General features: G+C 37.6%; 1 protein-coding gene across 14 annotated transcripts in view; it reads right to left on the bottom strand.

Annotated features, from left to right (window-relative positions):
• CADPS2 (calcium dependent secretion activator 2) overlaps window positions 1–20869 on the bottom strand; it is a 614350-nt gene that overhangs the window by 171098 nt on the left and 422383 nt on the right. For 9 of the 14 annotated variants that reach the window (XM_064289767.1, XM_064289765.1, XM_064289774.1 and 6 more), the window contains exons 10-13: window positions 11569–11677; window positions 9692–9892; window positions 6386–6394; window positions 338–474 (exon numbers count right to left, since the gene is read on the bottom strand). In XM_064289767.1, coding sequence (XP_064145837.1) covers window positions 338–474; window positions 6386–6394; window positions 9692–9892; window positions 11569–11677 — 456 coding nt within the window. Of the gene's footprint in view, window positions 1–337; window positions 475–6385; window positions 6395–9682; window positions 9893–11568; window positions 11678–20869 lie in introns of all 14 variants that reach the window. The other 5 variants (XM_064289763.1, XM_064289768.1, XM_010587388.3 and 2 more) reach the window with 2 other exon arrangements.

Below are 20869 nucleotides of genomic sequence, written 5' to 3'. Positions count from 1 at the left end.
ACTTAACCACTATGCCACCAGGGTTTCATGGAGGCTTTTTTTTTTTTTTTTAATCTTCATTAAAGCCTTCTGTTTTCATTCAGCCTACTCTAGAGGGACTGATAAACCACAGCTCACTGTCTCTTGGCATCTATGCTCCCGTCTATTGAGTGGCATAGCAGTGGTCTTCAAGCGTATAATTTTCAAATTTGGAAACCACTGATTGAAATCCTTTATCCCTAACTCCAACTACAGTCATTAAATGAATCAGGAATAAAGTGCCACTTCATAACAGGTATTTCTCACTTTTTAAAATCTTTTATCCTAACCTATAGGGGACTAGATAGACTGTACTCACCAAGCAAGAATAGGAATCATTCAGCCTGTGATCCAAAGTCTGTCTCTGGAGTAATCTAAAAAGGAAGGCGTGGTCCAGCTTGCAAGGATCAGCAGAAATAAACTCATCCATGCCATGTTTTTGAAAACGGTCTGCATCTGTAAAATCAGAGAAGGATGTGTGTATTAATTTTTCTGGCTTAGTAATGAACAAGTGCAGTTTTTGAGGAATACGAAATTCGTATCTCATGATAACAGAAGACGACCTTGTATTATGTAGAATATGATGCCAAGAATTCAGCATATTAATATAAGTTGCGAAGTTTTGTAGCCTAGACTGAAAAAATGACAGGGAAAAATTGACAAATCATTTGGAATAAAGAAATTCTATTTTCATTCAAAGCTAGTTCTAATGTGCATCACAGGAATACTCTTATTTTGCAATCTTATGGAAAGTTGGTGCATTTTAAGTATATATTTACTGAGGGGACTGACTGGAAAAGGACTCAGATCTATTCATAAAAAAATAGCAACGATGGCCAGAAGCCTGCTTTCCAAATGGCAAACTAGGGCAGAAATGAACACACAAGATTCAGCTGGATCATTTCCAGTCTTCTTTTTGTATGGAGCTTTTAATGGGACCAACCTTAATGTAGAAATGACAATGAACGCTCTCAAGCTTCAAGTTTAAGAGACATGAAAAAGGAAGCATCATGTTTGTGCAAATATCCAGACAAAGCGTAACGTCCCAAATGGCACTTCAATCAAAGGCCCAAATTTATTGTTCTTTACAGATTGGATCTTTCAACGCCTGTGGACCCTGCGGGTTTATCAAAAGGCAAGCTTTTATGATTGCTTTCATTAATGGTATGTTTTGTCAAAGTCTTCAATGTAAGTTATTTACTAGGTAGAGATACAAAAAGCCACACACTACCCAAAAGGAGTGCTGGGGTGTTACAACATGAGCTCTGTTAGAAATGTACACACATTAAGGCGAGCAATCAGTTATCAAGATAAAAGTGGATTCTTCACAAGGGAGCTGAGTCTCCATTGTTGCTTAAAATTCATAGATAGATCTCTCTCTAGTCATTACAAGAAAAGCAGAGTTCTAAATGTGAGCTAAATGTAGTTTTTAAAATCTAAAATTGCAAAGGAAAGAGACAAGTTTATTGATTAAACCCAATTATAGAATCAGGCTCATAATAAAACTCAATATTGATCTGTGGACATGATGCTAACATAATCAGTCACATTTAGGTATTTAGCCCCAGATCATATTGATCCATGTCAAGTTCAACTTTCAGCCATATTTGTGGATGGAAGAACTATATAATTGAAGCTGAAGGGTCCTCAGAATCACATTTTTTTTTAAAAAAAAAAGGATAAACAAACTAATTTCTATCCCATCAATGACAGATACCAAAAGGTGAATGTAGCAAGTACGCATAAATGTCGGTTCATTGATGAGATAAGGTATGAGATTATGGTCCATGGAAAAAGCAGCCTATGTATTCCTTTACATTTCATAATCACTTACTTGAATGATTAAATACATTGTATGTGGTAAATTAATATTACTGTAATTGGATGAACACAAAACTAAACTGCTTTTCCTGAGCTGAGAAATTAAGATGATTGGATGTCTCTTATATTCTTTTGTCTGACAGTCTTTTAATGTGAAATAAATGATAATGTGAAATAATCTCAAATGAGTAGGCAGAAGAGTAGTGAAAAATACAAGGCACGTGTATTATAAAATCTGGATATTATTTTACATTTTAAAGAATTTATCTGAGAATCTTCATTTCTCCACTTTTCTGGGTAAAAAAAAATCCTTTTAGTACAACCTGTATGAAATTAAATTACTACTTTTATAAAACATCTGCTGAGTTTTATTCATTACTTCTCTCACCAGAAAAGGTCAGAAGAAGAAGTTAAAAATAACGCCTGTTAATGGTTTATCTGTTGGGAACAGCATATATAATAAATCATAGAGAAAAAAATCCGTAATTCTCCTTTTACCGTAAAGGTTTGTAGAAGTGAAATTTTCTTTTAAAATAACATACTTAGGTTTTTTTTTTTTTAAATAAAATACATGAGTAAATACATGAGTCTACAGTCTATCCCTATAATTAAATCATAGTTAAAAAAAAGAATTTATGAAGTATTTCCTTCATGAAATGTAGCTCCAAACCACTGTATTTACTATTGTGGCAAGCCTTGCCAAATCAGACACATGAGTGGAAAAACACTAGTCCAACAATTACTGTTAGTGATCAAAAATAGCCATGATATCAATTTAAATAATAAAATGTAGAACTATACTAACAATGAAAAGAACAAACAACCCACTAAAAAGTTTTATTAAAAATCCCTGTAATCTCTCTGGGGCTCTAATCCTATCAAAGGAAAATATACTCTTAGTGATGGATTATTCCATGTTTACAATAGAGTTTGTAAGGGCCAGGCATCTCTAGGTCTCCCCTTCTAGGTCAGATAAGCACAATTCAAAAAAATTTATGCAAAACTACTTCATCACGTGTCAATATGTTATTGACGAAGAAATAAAAATAAACCAAAAAACCAACAGTTTTGATATCCCTGTCTGAGAAATCATTGATTTTAAAATTCTCTCATGAACTAAAATAAAATAGGAAATCAGCTATCATGGATGTATCATTGTCTAGCTTCCTATTTTCATAAAAGCATATTCACATAGCTTCCTTTTGGCATAACATATCTACTTTTAATTCTTAGGTGTCGCAGAGACATCATCTGAATCAAATGGAAAACATGCCTTCAATCAATAAACATAACTGAATCCAAGGCTTGGAGAATTGCTTTAAAATTGGGTTCTATTGAGCTACTTTCGATTAATGCTTACTGTAACATAAAATTATGGTGACTAGTTTTAAGTGGAAAATTATTCATGGCACTATTCAAATGCTCACTGATACTGGCACATTTGAGCTCTGCTTGTCTTCCGAAATGATCTAAGGAAATTATCAAAACAAAGCAACAAGATATGTGCTTAAACAATGTGCTGCAGAACTGTCAGAAATTGTGATGATTAACCTATGGACTAACTACAGATGTGGGAAACGGTAATTGAGCATAGTGGTAGAGTTTCTATGGTAACAGTTGGATATATGCTCCAGTGTCTTAGGAGGTACTGTCACCAGGTGTGGTAACAGTGGATGGAATTAAACCTAACTGAGAAAGATTACTATTGTGCCTATAGGCTTAAGAAGTTATAGAGGTTTTATTCAAATGGAACCTGAAAATTAAAAATTTTCATTACAGTAGTAGGCACTGGAAGACAAGAGGGAGGAATAAGTAGATTGCCAGTATCTATTTAAACAGTTAACACTGACTAGAAAGTCGCTAACATAAAAGGCAATGTGAGGACTATTAGCAAGCTGGCAGGCTCCACTGTGGAGGGGGCCTATTTAGTGGGCATTGCCCACAGCCAGCCCGATGTGCTCAAGAATCCAGGTTCCAGTAAAAGTGTCTAAATCAGAGTTCAGAATACGAGATGAGAAAAAACTTAGCTGCAAAGTTTCTTCTTCCTTTGCAACTAATTCTAATGATTTTGCCTTTTTGCTATTGTTACGAGAGATTTAGGATATAAAAGAAAAAGAGAAGAAAAAACGGGGCAAGAGGGACTCTGGGGGAGAGGAGAAGACCATTCATGAGTACTCTGAGACCACTCAGTGCCCAGACCTGGGATCAGAAGGACTCAGAAGAGGGCGCTGCGATCTAAGTGCTGGTCTCATCCTCTGAAAAACTCTGAGCTGACCTAAGCAGCAAATGACCCTTTAGAAACACATGAATAATAATAATAATAAACAGTTGCTGTTGAGTCAGTTTCAACTCATGGTGACCGCATATATATCACAGTAGAACTGGACTATAGGATTTTCACAGCCGTGACCTTTCAGAAGAGTATTGCCAGGCACTTCTTTCAAAGCTCCTCTGGGTGGGTTTGAAATTTCAACCTTTAGATTAGTTGCTGTTAGGTCCCATCGAGTCAGGTCTGACTCATAGCAACCCTAAAGGACAAGAGTAGAACTGCCCAGAGGGTTTCCAAGAGTGGCTGATGGATATGAACTGCTGACCTTTTGGTTAGATGCCCACCTCTTAACCATGCTTAACCCCCAGTTTGTGCTGCCCAGGGACTCTTTTGAAGCACAATAACTTGGTTTAACAAATTTGGCTTAAACCATATTTGAAAGATAATAACTTGTGTTTAAACTGTCTTATGTTTAAGAGTTTTTATGTTTAAGAGTTTGCCTGTAGCTACATTTACTGCTACCTATACCTCATTAGACTTTATTTTAGCTCAAGCTGTCTTTGAACTTGAAAATTTATAGAAAGTTAAAAGTGGCACAGAGAAGTACACACCATCTTTCTTTTTATACCACACGTGTAGTCTCTAATAGGAAGACTTAATGTTTTAACATTTCACGTAGATCTGTCTGGTTGCTATGTTCCTGTTCCACGCACTCAAGTTTTATGCTGAAGACAAACGAGTAACGGTTGAGAGATACATTAACGAAGGGTTTGTTCACACCTCTATTGCTGACCCAAGTAATTTCTTAGCTTGCTTTTGTTAAATTGATTAAAAACTGATGTATAGATTTATGCATCTTGCTTTTTGCAGCAAACAACATGTAAATAACGTTTTCGTGTGATAATTTTAATCAACACGGACATCTAGATCCACAGATAACCAAAGTACACCAATATTCAACATTAATCTGAAATGTTTTCAATGTAAAGTAAGACTAATACGTCCCCTATGAAGTATGAAAATTTTAATTTATTAGATTGATTAGGAAAAGAAACTTGCAGAATCAAATTTAAGTGAATATCCCAACTTAAGGTTTTAAAAAAAATTTGGCTTAAAATCAAATAAGAGATAACTTTGTTGGTTCACTTTTGGCATTATTATCGGAAGTCAGTTACTACGGTGTTATACCGTATTATGTAACATCATATTGTATTCTGTTACATACATAAGTGAGAGAACAACAGGGTGCTTGCACAAAGGTTTGGTTGGAGACAGCAAAGATGGTTCAACCAAAGAATGTGCAGGTCAGGCAAAAGACAGTGAACGGTGTTCAAAGCAGAAAAACCAGACGGCAGCACAACCCACTCTCCTTTAGTTCTCTCTGTTTCCTTTGTTTAGATGTTCTGAGTGTCAGAGAAAAAGGAAACAGAATATATTCATCCATGAGAGAAATCTATAAATAAATACTATTATTTGTACCACTGGGCAGTGCAAACGGTTGACATGCTTGACTTCTAACCAAAAGATTAGAGGTTCAAGTCCACCCAGAGGTGCCCCAGAAGAAAAGCCTGGAAGCCTGTGTCGGGAAAACCAGCCAGTGAAAACCCCGTGGCGCACAGTTCTGCTCTGACACGGACGGGGTCGCCACGCGTCGGTGTTGGCTCGATGGCAACCGATTATTTAGAGCCTAAAAAAGAAAATTTAGATATTCTTCTGCAAAATTATTATGTTGTTCTGACTACCCCTAAATATTCAAAATGCCTAGTTTTAAAAGCAAACTTTTTTTTTCCAGTTATAAAATAAATACTTAAAAGAAAATTTGGGAAATGGAAGAAATAAAATAGCAATTAGTCCTTCCAATTAAACCTATTCTCTGAATATTTTAGGTATAATTCTACCTACACTTTCTTTTTTAACTGTTTTTTTCTTACACTGTGAAAATAATGTCATATATATAATTTAATTTTTTTTCAGTTAACATATAATTTTTTGCATGCTATTGTAACATGGTCGGTCATAGTCTTTACTTCTAATTCTCCATAAATAGTAAATATTTAGGTTGTTTCTACTTCTCTGTTGTTATAAACAGACATCTTTGTTTCCTAAATAGTAAAGCTAAGCTAACCTAAATATTCTGGGTTTGGCTAAAAAGTAGGAGAGTTTGGCTAGAAAGTAGATGACTGGCACTGTAAACAGCATCATGATATTTCTTCAAAGATCATATCATTACAAAAATGCTAATAAATTTAAGCCAAAAAAGAAAAAGAGAAAACTTACCTTTACCAGCTACAGGTCAGCAAAGAAATGAGAAGTAAGGCACATTTCAATGGGTGAGGAACAGTTATTTATATAACAAGTCACATTAATTTTATTTTATTTTCTCAGTTTCTACTACTGACTCTAAAAGTTATACTTCCAAAAGATAACCAGGAAAGAAGAAAAAACAATAAGGCATAAGACAAGGAAGGAAGGAAGATACTGAGTGTAAAACTACTCTCTGCAGCGACTCAATGGCAGGGTTAGTATTCTCGGTCTGATGAGATAGAAACAAGTTTTTCTATCTTCCTGCCTTTCTTTCTCTCTTTCTTTTATTTTCCCTTCCTCCCTCCCTTCCTTCTTTCATTTTATAAGAGAGATAAAACACCAGGAGTCTGCTCTGATTGGAAATTACTAACAGATTGAAAAACACGCAAATTGTTAACACAACTGAAAGTTTAGATTTTAGCTAGACAAGTTAATCAGCTGGACTAGAAAATTCAGTTCCATTTAGCTGATCAGCACTGCCTTGACAATAAATTGATACTAACAGTAGAAAAATTTTAATAGAAATAGATTACATAGCTATCTGCAGCAATTGCTTATTTAGATCATTTTTTAATTCCATATTGTCTAGCACTGGTCTTAATGTTCTGGGCCGGTGGTTCTCAGACACTTTTCCTAGCCACCACACACAAGGCCGATGATAACCATGAGGTCATAAGTTCTTAAAACTAACTAATAAGCACCTGAAAACAGCACTTCCCTGTAAGAGTAATAGCCAACTAGGAAATATAATAAGGAATAAGGTGCAACAACAACAGAACTATGCACTGTTTGGAAATTAGTTTAACCAAGAATATAAATGAGCTCTCTGGAGAAAAGATTAAAATGTAAATGACTTAGAAGATTTGAACAAATGTAGAGACATTTCCTAACCATAGTTGGAATAACCAAACATTATGTTGGCAGGGAGCTGGAGACATTCTAGGTTTCCATCACTGGGAGAGTGAATAGTCAAAAAGACACAGTGACGAGGTAAAATGAGGCAAATACACACCACGATACAGCGGGAAGCAATCAGAAGAATAAGATTAGACGAACACATAGAAACGGGTGGGTTTTAAAAACATGGAGCTGAGTGAAAAAAGTGAAACAGAGTAAGATAAATAACGATACCATTTAAGTAGATTGACGCCAAACGCATGCACAAAAAATGCAATTTTGCAAAAAGACAAACAAAGGAGATTCACATTGAATGCTGTGGAATGGCTTCTTGTGGGCGGATGGAGGAAGGAAGGGGCAAGGACTGGCCTATGGAGATGGAAGAAAAGTCAAGTTCTAAAACACTGGTTTCACCTGGCAAAAGCCAAAACCAGAAGCCAAAAAGTATAGGTCAGGCAAGGGGACTGGGAAGAGATCTGTCCAGAGTTTACGCTGCAGCAGAGCTGGGCAATAAGAACGCTCCTGCACAGTGCTGAAGGGGGCTTGCGTCTGGAAGATCAGAGATACAACCAACAAGATCCTTACGTAGTAAAGAAGCAATGGATAAGGGCTGTGGTAAGACAGAAATGTCCCAAGTGAGCCTTCCAGTGTACTTTGCACTCCAGTGGCCCGTAGGAGAATACCTAACAAGTTACTATGGCACCACTATGGCAAGAACTAAGCAACCATGAGGTAAAGGACTCAAAGGTATCTGGAGTTGAGGCAAGGAGGACATAGAGCAGGCAGACCTCAATACCAGTTGTCATGGCAGGTCCATGGTTATAAACAATGTTGTTGTGTGCTACTGAGTTGATTCCAACTCCTAGCGACACTACAGGATAAAGTAGAACTGCCCTGTAGCATTTCCTAAGCTGAAATCTTCATGAGAGCAGATTGCCAGGTCTTTTCTCTTGTGGAGCCTCTGGGTGAGTTTCAAACCAACAACATTTTGGTTAACACCCAAGAGCTTAACCATTGCACCACCAGGGCTCCTTGAGAAAAACATACTGGCACACAATGAATGGGCCACTAAGCCATGTTATACCCTAGGCCATTATGGACAGAGAATAGTCTTGAACCAGATGTCGCATAAAATGACGTCATAGTTATATGCAGTTCCTCTGACTTAATTTACCCTGGATGAAAGGGAATGAGAAGAGGAAGAAGAAGAGTTTTGCACTGACTGAATTTAAATCTGAGAGTAACTGTGTTAACCTGAATTGTTTTTGGCAACATGAGGAATGGGAATTCAAGATACATTCAGGTATAAAAACCAGATCAGAACCATTGCTGTGGAGTCAATTCTGACTCACAGGGATCCTACAGGAGAGGGTAGAACTGCCCCATAGGGTTTCCAAGGCTGTAGTCTTTATGGAAGCTGACTATCACGTCTTTCTCCCATGGAGCGACTGGTGGGCTCGAACCACTGACCTTTTGTTTAGTGGTTGAATGCTTAGCCTCTGGGCCACCAGGGCTCCCTTTGCTCAGGTATAGAGAAATAAAATTATATTTATGCACACCAGAGTTCTGAGGAAAAATGCATATCTGCTATATCATACTCTACACGTATGTGTGGGGAGTGGGGGGACAGATAGGCAGAGTAAAAATTTTAAGGTGAAAATATGAACCATAATGTGTTTTTTTCTTTTTACTTTTACTTTTGAAAATCATAATGCTACTAATTTAAAAGAATAAGAGAAGCTTAAACCAATTTTTTTAATTTGAATATACAGGTTTCCTCAACAGTTTTCACTACAATTAAAAAAAATGTGTCTAAAACTAAGATAACCTATGAACGTGACCTGTGATTTCTTAAAGAAAATAGAAAAAAAGATGAGCTCGTATTCCATCTTTAATTCTTTGCCCTAATGTGGCCTTGTTTAAGATGCCCAGATATGATACTGAAAGGTGTCAAAAAGAAAAAAGAGAAGCTATTGGATGCGTGAAAGTAGAAGAAAATAACGCGTGGCAAGAGGTCACTCCCCTGGAGAAGAATCTTGAGATTAAAGGGTGTTGAACGAAAAGCTGCAATTTGAGCTTAAAGTTAAGGACAAATTAATTTATCCTAGGAGAAATCCGAAAAGTTTTGCAAAGAGTATAACATGTTAAAATATTTGATTTAATAATTATTAAAGCTATATTTGAAAATGTTTCCATGATTATTTCATAATTTTCTTATTCGCTAATAAAATAAAATGAAAAATATTATTCTTAATAACTTACATTAGCATAACTTATATTAATGATGTAAACTATAACACTGAACAAATTTGCCTCAGATAATTTTATATCTTATTAAGGTTTATTAATTGATACTCAAATTATTTTTTTAACAAAACTTACAAAGCTGAGCATCAGAATGGATAGTTCCTCCTTTGGGATTCAGCTTCTGGGTCTGAATTGCAGGAATGGGTTTGTATGATTGACCTGTGGCCCTATACATGGCTTGAACCCATAATATTCTATCCTGTTCGTCATCACTTGCAAATAGTACAGCGTCTCCTTCTTTCACAGCATTAAAGAACATCTGACCGCCCTGAAGGCCTGTGGAGGAAGAAAGACATCATTCCAAACTTACTGGCAGACTTCAATCTTATTAACTAACTGGCCTCATGGGGTAAGAATGGATTTGACATCAGCAGCTTAATGCTTTAAAAAATTTTTAGTTGAGGACCAAATCCACAACTCAAGATTGGAAGGGAAACAGTAACAAAAAGGTTTAAGCTTCCCCATCACTTTGGAAATTAAGATAACTCAGGGAAACAAACAGTCCATTACACAGTACCATTTTACAAACATTTACAAACATGCCCCACACACACACCTATCTGCCACAGAAGGAAGTCTAATCTGTTGACACATCTCTCTTCCTACGTGCAGAAGAAACGTATGATTGAGATTAGCAGCCAAAATAATACGTAAGGCTTTAAAAATGGTACCTTTTCATTGTATAGTACATATGGATGTTGTATCATTTGCAAAATTTTTTCACAGAGAAGATAAAATTTTGCATTTGAAGTGACCAGTTAGCAAGTGTGGTCACAGATTTCTATTTGTTAATCTTTCTATTTTTTTCTTTCTCAGACAAATTAGCAGATTTTAATAACTGAATTTGGCAAGGTTGTTGGATACAAGGTCAAATACAAAAATCAAGTCTTAATTTCTATGTATCAAAACAAACAGAATAGGAAATTTAAAGAACATACCAATTACAAAAGCATGTAGACTTCAGGAGATAATACTGGACTGTCTTCCAAAGCAGTTGTACCAATTAATACTCCCACCCACAGCGCATGAGAGTTCCCAAAGTTCATCTTTCCAGCAGTTAATATTTCTGGACTTCTTAAGTTTAGCAGTTCAGGTGGGCGTGTGAAACTAGCTGCAGTTGATTCATCTCCAACTCATGGCCGCTCCATGTGTGTCAGAGCAGAACTGTGCAGCAGAGGGTTTTCGATGGCTGAATTTTTGGAAGTAAATTGCCAAGTTTTTCTCCTGAGTTGCCTCTGTCTCTCCATATTAATTTCATTAATCTCTGTGTATTTATTGATTCATTCATTTACTTACTATTTTTGGATACCAGGTGTCTAGTACAATGTCAAGTATTAACATGGAGGAAAGGAGAGAAGTCAAGAATATGCTATTGGGAAATAAAATTGTTGTTGTTGAATGCTTTTGAGTCAATTCCAACTCACAGTGGCCCCATGTGACAGATCTGCCCCACAGGGTTTTCTAGGATGCAGCAGTCTTTATGGGAGAAAATCACCAGGTCTTTCTTCTGTGGAACCGCTGGGCGGGTTTGAACCACCAACCTTTCAGTTAGCAGCCAAGCACTTAAAACTGTCGTGTCACCAGGGCTCCTTAGTGTAATATAATATATAATGATTCACTTGGCATTTCTCTCCCTGTTTCTATCTGTTGTACCTTTCTGCTTCCCAGTGAAGAAGTGTCTGTAAGTACTGCTGATATTTCTTGTGTAAGTTTTCTATTATAGTAACTCTTATTTATTGCGTCCTTATATTAAGATAACTGAAATGATGAGTTATGGCTAAAATTAAACAGCCCACAAAAAGACATAATTTGAATCTCATAAAGTCTTGTCTGGTATATAAGTGAAATAAGTACCTGATCTTCGAGTCGAGTCTGAAATGTAGACCAGGGGAAGGATGTTGGTAAGAACGACATACGTGCAGGGTGGGGAAAGTGCTTCAACTCAGAATTACCTGGGTGGGGATCTGTATAATCCACAGTGTATCCTTCAAGCTGCATCAATTCCTGTGGTTCGGACTTTTTTTCTCTATAACTGCACATAGCAAACGTGTACTGGCTAACCTGCTCAGGAGAAAAAAAAGAATTTGTAGTTGGCGACATGAACTTCATAAAATTTAGCTTTTTCTTTATCAGAAGGCTATTTTACCAAATATAAAAAGAAAAACATAATTTGCATATAAATCATTGTTAAACTTAGCATTTTCAAAATCTTGCTCAGAAATTAAATCATCTTTCATTTGTCAGCTGGTAGTTAGGTCATTGCTGAGCATTTCCCAAATCAATGATCTACTGGCCAGGATTCCATGAGATATTAATAGAAGTGTCATGAAAAGTATTCACGTTAAAAGTAAGTTTGGGGATCATTAGGTTAAAGAAAGATATACAGGCTTCTTTTATTGCTGGGTTGCTTGCGACTTTCAATACACTAATATATGGTATCTTACTTTAAAGCATACTTATTTTAAGACTTTAAAAAAACCCAGTGCCGTCGAGTCGATTCCGACTCATAGTGACCCTATAGGACAGAGTAGAACTGCCCCATGTGAAAAAAACTCAATAAAAGTTGGAAATTTATTGGCCCACACAACAAAACCCACAGGAAGTGCCAGGGAAGAGTATGCTTTAGGCAACCAATGATTTAATATGGCCAAGATCTGCTCCATCTCTCAATTCTGCTTCTCTTTTGGAATTGGCTTCACTTTCTTCTGTTGATTTTCTCTGGGCTGGAACCATAGCTTCCAACAGCTCTGCAGTCGCCTCCCTGGTTGTCCCAGCTTGGGTCATAAGGCCATATTTGGACGAATCGGTGTGGCCAACGGGTGAGACTATCATTATGAGCCCCAATTTGGGTCAAGTGCTCACAACAGTGGCAAAGAACATTGAATGCTATGACAAGCAGCCCCTCAGAATTTCCCCCAAAACAGAAAAAGGGAGAAGCTGTTTCCAGCAGGAGAAAAGAATGTTTGGTGGACTAATAAATACATAAATTACAAAATATCCTAGAACACAGGGTTGCATGGAAAACAGTTTAGTTAATGTGAATTACTTCCCTTTTGCTTTCTTAAAAATTAGATGGAACTAAGGAAACATATGCATACCTTTTAATAAACAAAGATTACTTACAGAAGACACAAACAGCTAATTACAGAAGAAAAAAAATTATAAGATGGATTATATTATGAAGAATTTGCTTTCATTAAAGGACACCACAAAGAAAGCAAAAATGGCAAACCACAGATTGAGAGAAGCTATTTGCAATACATATATTCAACAAGGGGCCCTGGTGGTGCAATGGTTAAGAACTTGACTGCTAACCAAAAGGTTGGCAGTTTGAATCCATCAGCCACTCCTTGGAAACCCTATGGAGCAGTTCTATTCTGTCCTATAGAATCTTTATGAGTTGGAATTGACCCAATGGCAACTGGTTTTTGGTATATTCAACAAAAGACTCATATCCAGAATATGTCAAAAATATATATCAATCAGGGAGACACAGAAAACACAATAGAAAAACGGGCATAAAATGGCCTTATCTATCTTTTATTTTAGCATCTATTTTCACCGGAAGTCTGTACTCCAGGTGAGAAAGAGAGGTTGGGGGTAATGGTGTGTGTAAGTGTGGAGATAGCCATTGTTACATTAAAAATGAAAAAAAAAACATGTGATCTGCTCCTGAGAAGGGAGGAGCTGGCTCTGCTCTTCTGCAAAGTAAAATGCACAGATGTTTGTGTTGATCACTACATTGGAGTCTACTGAACTGCACACCAACTTTTAGATCCTATTGCAACTTCTAGATTCTATAGGTTCAACGCATCCAGTCATCTTTGATGACCTCCTGATTCTTGGGCTCCGACGTCTTTCAGGAATGACCTAGCAACTACTCAAACAGTAGCCTGGAAGGAAAGAAAGCGATTCTTCCAGTCAGTCTACCACAGCTAGGTATGGATGGGTCCATAGAGAGTGCCTCAATTTACACACTTTGTCACTTGACCACTCCCCTCTTGTAGTTTCCTCTCACTTAGGGAACTAAGTTAAAAACAAACAAATGAACAAAAATGAATTCCTATGACACTGGGGTATAGATTACATCTCTAAACTGTTTTTGTTTTGGCAATTCCTAATCTTTGGCAATCCTAAAAAACACAAACTTGATTATCTTTAAGAAAAGAGCTTAGGTGATTCCATATACAATCAAGCAGAATAACCCACTGAGAAAAAAATTCCGTAAGTCTGAGGCATGACCCTATTCAAAATCTGCTTTTCAAACAAAACAAAAAACAAATTTGTTGCTGTTGAGTTCATTTGAACTTATGGTGACCCCAAGAGTTTCAGAGTAGAACTGCACTCTGTAGGGCTTTCAGTGACTGTAATCTTACAGAAAGAGCCCTGCTGGTGCAGTGGTTAAAGCCCTCAGCTGCTAGCCAAAAGCTCAGAGGTTCAATCCACCAGCTGTCCTGTGGAAGAAAGATGCGGCAGTATGATTCAGAAAAGCTTGTTGTTAGGTGCCCTCAAGTAGTTCTGACTCATAGTGACTCTATTTACAACAGAACAAAACACTGCCAGTCCTGCGCTATCCTCACAATTGTTGCTATGTTCAAGCCCACTATTGCAGCCACTGTGTCAATCCATTTGGTTGAGAGTCGTCTTCTTTTTTTTGGTGGCCCTCTACTTTACCAAGCATGATGTCCTTCTACAGCGACTAGCCCCTCCTGGTAACATGACCAAGTACGTGAGATGAAGTCTCACCATCCTTGCTTCTAAAGAGCATTCTGGCTGTACCTTCTTGGAGACAGGTTTGTTTTTCTGGCAGTCCATGGTATACTCAATATTCTTTTCCAACACCGTAATTCAAAGGTATCAGTTCTTCTTCAGCCTTCCTTATTAATTGTCCAGCTTTCCCATGAATATGAGGCAATTGAAAATATCATGGCTTGGGTCTGGTGCACTTTAGTCCTCAACGTGACATCTTTGCTTTTTAACACTTGAAAGAGGTCTTTTAAAGCAGATTTTCCCAGTGTAATATATTGTTTGATTTCTCAACTGCTGCTTCCATGGACATTGATTGTGGAACCAAGTAAAATGAAATCCTTGACAACTTCAACATTTTCTCTGTTTATCATGATGTTGCTTACTGGTACAGTTGTGAGGATTTTGTTTTCTTTATGTTGAGGTGTAATCCATACCAAAGGCTGTGGTCTTTGATCTTCATCAAAAAGTGCTTCAAGTTCTCTTTGCTTTCAGCAAGTAGTTTCAGCTGCTTATTGCACATTGTCAATGAGTCTTCCTCCAATCCTGATACCCTGTTCTTCTTCATGTAGTTTGGCTTCTCAGATTTGCTCAGCACACAGGCTGAATAAGTACATTGAAAGGATACAACCCTGACACACACCTTTCTTGACTTTAAACCACAAATGATTACCTCTTCATCTCTGTACAGGTTCCACCTGAGCACAATTAAGTGTTCTGGAATTCTCATTCTTTGCAATGTTATCCATAATTTGTTATGATCCACATAGTCGAATACCTTTGCATAGTCAATAAAACACAGGTAAACACCTTTCGGGTATCCTTTGCTTTCAGCCAAGAACTATCTGACATCAGCAATGATATCCCTTCTTCCAAGTCCTCTTCTGAATCCAGCCTGAATTTCTGATAATTCCCTGTTGAAGTACTGCTGCAATCATTTTTGAACTATCTTCAGCAAAATTTTACTGGCATGTGATCTTGATATTCTTTGATAAGTTCCTCATTCTGTTCGATCAGCTTTCTTTGGAATGGGCACAAATATGGAAACATGACAGCCTTGGAAACCCTATGGGGCAGTTCTACTCTGTTCTATAAGGTCGCTATGAGTTGGAATCCACTTGACAGCAATGGGTTTGATTTTGGTTTAACCTTATAGAAGGAGCCCTGGTGGCGCAATGGTTGAGCACTTGGCTACGAACTGAGAGGCTGGTAGTTAGAACTCACCTAGCTCCTCCAAGGAAGAGAGATTTGGCGATCTGCTTCCATTTAGACTGCAGCCTAGAAAACCCTTGGGGCAGTTCTACTCTGTCACATGGGGTTGCTATGAGTTGAAATCGACGTGATGCCACCTAACAACAATCTTAGAAAAGTAGATTGCCAGGCCTTTCTTCTGCAGTACTCCTTGGTAGATTTTAATCACCAACATTTCAAGCTCTGAAATTCTGCCTTCCACTTGCTCAGTTCTGCTCCTCTGACTTTCTACTGAGTTGTCTACTTCTGTAATTTTATTGTTAATCTTCTGAATTTCTGATTGCTGTCTATGGATTTTTCCAGCTTATTAAATTTTTCATTATGTTCATGAATAATCTTTTTAATTTCTTCAACTGCTTTATCTGTGTGTTCCTTGGCTTGTTCTGAGTATTGCCTGATATCCTTCTTGATGTCTTGAAGGGTTCCGTATATTAATCTTTTGTATTCTGCCTCTGGTAGTCCCAGGAAGTCACTTTTATCTAGAAGATCCCTGGGTTCTTTGTTTTGAGAGCTTGTTGAGGCAATCATAGTCTGTTTCTTTATGTGATTTGATACTGACTGTTGTCTCCAAGCCATCTATAAGTTATTGTATTAGCTTATTTTATGTTTGCTTTCTGTGTCGTAGCTTCTTGCTTTGTTTTGTTTTGATGTGCCCAAATGGGTTGCTTGAGTGAGCTAACTTGATTATTTTCACCTTTGGAGCTCTGAAGTCCTGCCCCCAGATGACTAGAGCTATTATCAGGTATATCAGCCTAGGAGTCCATTCACTTTTCTTATATGAATTCAGGTGAGGTGTCCAGTAGCTGATCATCAAGTGTGTGGTACAGGCTCTGTCCTGCGGTTTTAGAGGGGCAGGGGGTGATTGGTGATTGGTGTAGGTACCGGTATCTGGTTGCAGCAGGGTGTCACGCTCTGAACAAGGCAGGGGGCTGAGAATCGTCCCCCAAATGTCTCTGAGGAAAGTGTGTCCCTCTTCCCTAGAGCGTACAGGTGGGTGGGTTCTGCAGACGGACTATGGGCACCCAGTGTTTTCGGTTGTAAGGACTGGGAGGTACCAGTTATCCTTGGACCCCTGTCGTGGGTGGCTGGGTGACCTGAGTGGAGCCACCAGTCCTTAGGCCCCTGATGTGGGTAGGTGAGGGCTCTGTTTAATAGGCAAAGCAATGTCAAACATCAAACAGCCACCTCCCCACTGCACAGCTGAAATAGTTATAGTCTGCCAACAAGGGCCTATTCTCCTGAAACAGACCCACACAGGTCCATGCAGAGGGGAAAGGTACTCAAAGTCCAAGGACTGTTTATGCCTGGCCAGGAGCTGCTTCTGTCCTGAGCTCCCCGGTTAGTGGAAATGGCAAATTATCTTTTCCCCCAACTGCAAATTTATTCCTTCTCCAAGGCTGGGAGGATGGCTAAAGGCACTCAACAGGGCCTATCTCAGGCCCAGGGAAATCAATAGCTGCTGAAGCCAGAGTGGTGGGAGGGGCATGGTAAAATATATGCAAGTATTTAGCTTTTGCCGAGAGCGAGCGCCGTTCCGGAGGTGTGAGTAGGCTGTGTGGCTGGCTGCTTCCTCCTGAGGAAACCGCCACCAAATGCTAGTATCAGCCCACCGCAGCCACTCCAGGGAATGGTGCCTGAGGGCTCCCGGCGATTCAGGTCCGGTAACTCCTCTCCACTTCTGAACTGTCTTTTCCTTCCCCTGCCCTCAGTTCATTTTCTAACCTTGTCTTTGATGTTCAGGGCTCCTAGCTTGTCATAAATATACTCTTTTCACTTGTTTTTTTTTTGGTCTTTGTTGTAAGAGGGCTCACTGGAAGTGTCTGTCTATTCTGCCATCTTGGCCCCACCCCCCCATCACCAACATTTCAGTTAGCAGCCAAGTGCAAACTGTTTGTGCTACCCAGGGACTTCCTTTACAAATAAACCTACTCAATTCACAGATAGCCAATAAATGAAAACCTCATTAGTAAGTTAAAAATTTAACTTAACAAGATTATGACACAATCTTTACTATTAGATTGGTAAAAATAAAAAAAACAATTGTTAATACTCAGGGAAGTTGTGTAGAAATGCATTTTCTTGTAGATTTTTGGTGGGAATGGAAACAAGCACAGACTTTCTGAAAGGCCATTTTGCAACAGGTACCAAAAGCCTTACTACTATTGTACATTCCCTTTGATCCAGCAAAGACCCATCTAGAATTTTTCTCAAGGAAACAAATGAACAAATACTCAAAGATGTATGTGCAATATGCTCACTGCAGTGTTGCATAAAGTAAGAAAATAAACAGGAAAAACCAAAAAGTGGTTTGATTAAATATATTATGGCATAACCACACAGTATAATGCTATGTGCCATTAAAAGAAATGTGACTGATTTTTTTCCTGACACAAAAGTAGTTATAAGATATGACATAAAAAAGCAGGTTAATAACAGAAATGTAGAGTGTGCTTTTTTTTTGGTAAACATTATATATGTATACATATATATGAAGAAAAGGACACATACTGAAATATTTACAGTGATTACTACTGACTGGTGTGATTATAGGTTATTTATCTTGTGTTCTTTGAAAATTTTTCAAGAACACAAATTACTTTTTACTGTATCTTCTAATCTCTCTTAGTTATCTAGTGCTGCTATTAACAGAAATCCCACAAGTGGTGGTCTTAACAAACAAATTTATTTTCTCAGAGTTTAGGAGGCTAGAAGTCTAAATTCAGGGCACTGGCTCTAGGGGAAGGCACTCTCTCTGCTCTGGGGGAATGTCCCTGTGTTTTTTGAGCTTTTTTTCCTTGGTTCCTTGCTGACCTTCATGTGGTACAACATCTCTCTTCCCCCATCTCTGTTTACTTCTCTATGCCTAATCTGCTATTTGTATAGCTCAAGGGTGATTGGTTTAAAACACACCCTATGCTGATATGGCCTCTTAACAAAGAAAACCCATTCCCAAATTATATTATTACCGCAGATATAGGGGTTAGGATTTATAACACATGTTTCTAGGGGACACAATTCAATCCATGACACTCTTTTACATTTTATATTTCTTCATCTCTCCATGCTGAATTCTGAGTAATTTCTTCAGATCATAACTCATTTTCTATCATCAATTGTATCACTAATTTTCTCTTCAGATATGTTTAACCTACTGTATAACCTATCCATGAAGGTTCTAATCTCAATGACTGTTTTTATTTCTAGTAGTTCTTTTTGTCCCTCTTCAAAACTGATTATCCATTTTTCAGAGTGTCTGTTCCTGTCTTATATTTTTGAACCTGCTTCATACTTCATTTCCTTAAATACAACTATATATTACATGATAGTTCTATTACTGAAATTCTTGGGGGTGTCAATAAATCAGTTTATCATTTCGTAATTAGATTGCAACCTCATTTTAGCATAGTTTTATCTGTGGAGATCCTATAAAACTTAAGGGTTCAATTCTCCTTTATTATTATTTTTTTTAATGCCAGATGCCCCGGAGATATCATCAATATAGGAGAAATTTTTATGGTCATTTCTTAAATTGGGTGTTTCCCTTACATTTGGATAAAATGAATTAGAATTCAACATTCTATCAGTAAAAAAAAAAAAAAAGTATGGATTAATAATTAAAAATTTCCAGGGCTTGCTTTTTTTCTCTACATTCAGAGCTTCAGGCCAAACAAGGCTCGCTAATTTAAGGGCAGATCTTTTTCTAGTTCACCATCATACGGAGATACAAATTTGAAATACTATACGAGAAGATCCCTTCTACAAATTCCCACTCTGAGAATGGCCATGGGCGTGTTTTCTTTCTCTAAATCAACAATCCCAATCTCTAAATTCCAAGTCCCTAAATATCAATGTCAGCACCCCCCCGTCTCCATATTCCGGCACCAGAGCACTACAATGACAACTCACAAGCTTAACCATCTGGTTGGTTTTGGTCCCTGAGGTTTTTCCTTCTTTTTGCAGTTTGAGCTATGCATTTAAAAGGTTACATATTATATTTTATCCAGCATTTCTAGGTGTTTCTCTAAAAAAGAATTCTTAGGACTAGCTGAGACTACCAATTTAAATCCCTTGGTCAATCCTTCCATTTTAATTTTGTTTTATGGGGTTTCTTAATAACAAATCTAACTTTTGTATGTATGACTCTATGCATGCTCCTTTCATTACATTCCAGAAAAAAATTTCATGATCGACGGGGTTAGTATATAACATCAAATGCACATGCCAAATTTATCTTATGAATAATTAAGTTATAATTATTAGACATCAGGGGACTATTACAAAGGGGACTATTACAAAGGAAGGCTTTTGTGATCAATTATTAATAAAATAGAAAATATGTACAGCAAATAATTCAAAAGTTTCACATCTCCTCCTTTCATTTGGAAGAGTCTTAAAAACCTGGCTAAACGAATGTCTCCTGACACACCACCACACGAACAATGTGGAATCCGCTGGGAGAAAGATGAAGAACACAGGAAGGTCTGCCTTCCCTGGGCAGCTTCCAAAGATCCCCAGCAATTATTAGTTGGAATATATAGCTACCACTGTGTTAGGTACTCTAGACAGACTATCCAGCAAGACTCCCACTTTTATTTCTTTCTTCACCTGACTACCAAGCAGTAAAACATCACCTTCATCTTTAAAATTCCATTTTCTATCTATTTCTCAATCTAGTAAAACCCACCCCTTCTTCCAAGACCCATACAAATTTGTCCCTGTCTCCTTCCAACTACATTTCCTTCCTTCTTGTTTCTTTGTTTTTGACTCAGTTTCTCCATATTAAACATGTTAAACTGATGTCTGGCACACTGTCCCCCTGCCTCTTCTCTGTGAAATGCAATTTATTTCAATTTAACAAATTCACTATGATGCTATACTTTAAAATGTGTTACTTTTGAAAGTACAAAGCATGTATTTATCTTGTTAAAAAAATAACTCTAACAGTTTAGCTGTAAAAGTAACCCAACTTGTGTTCTTAAATCAATCCTTCCCCACTTGCCATAACAAGCAATATTTGCTTTTTCTATTCTCACATACTCACTTAAAATGTTTAGGAAACAATAAATATGAGGTCAAATTCATCCCTTCATCCAACTAGCACATTCTAGCACCACCTATGTTATAGGCCCAATCATCACAGCCGTGGGGGAATCAGGTCTTACCATGTCAGGAGACACACATATCTATGAGGGATCACAGTCATAAGAAAAGTCATCAAAATGAAAATTCTGGAAAAACAAAATGAAACAACACACC

Source organism: Loxodonta africana, chromosome 8, assembly GCF_030014295.1.
Source record: "Loxodonta africana isolate mLoxAfr1 chromosome 8, mLoxAfr1.hap2, whole genome shotgun sequence".
Lineage (NCBI taxonomy): Eukaryota > Metazoa > Chordata > Mammalia > Proboscidea > Elephantidae > Loxodonta > Loxodonta africana.
This window is presented reverse-complemented; position numbering and strand designations above follow the sequence as displayed.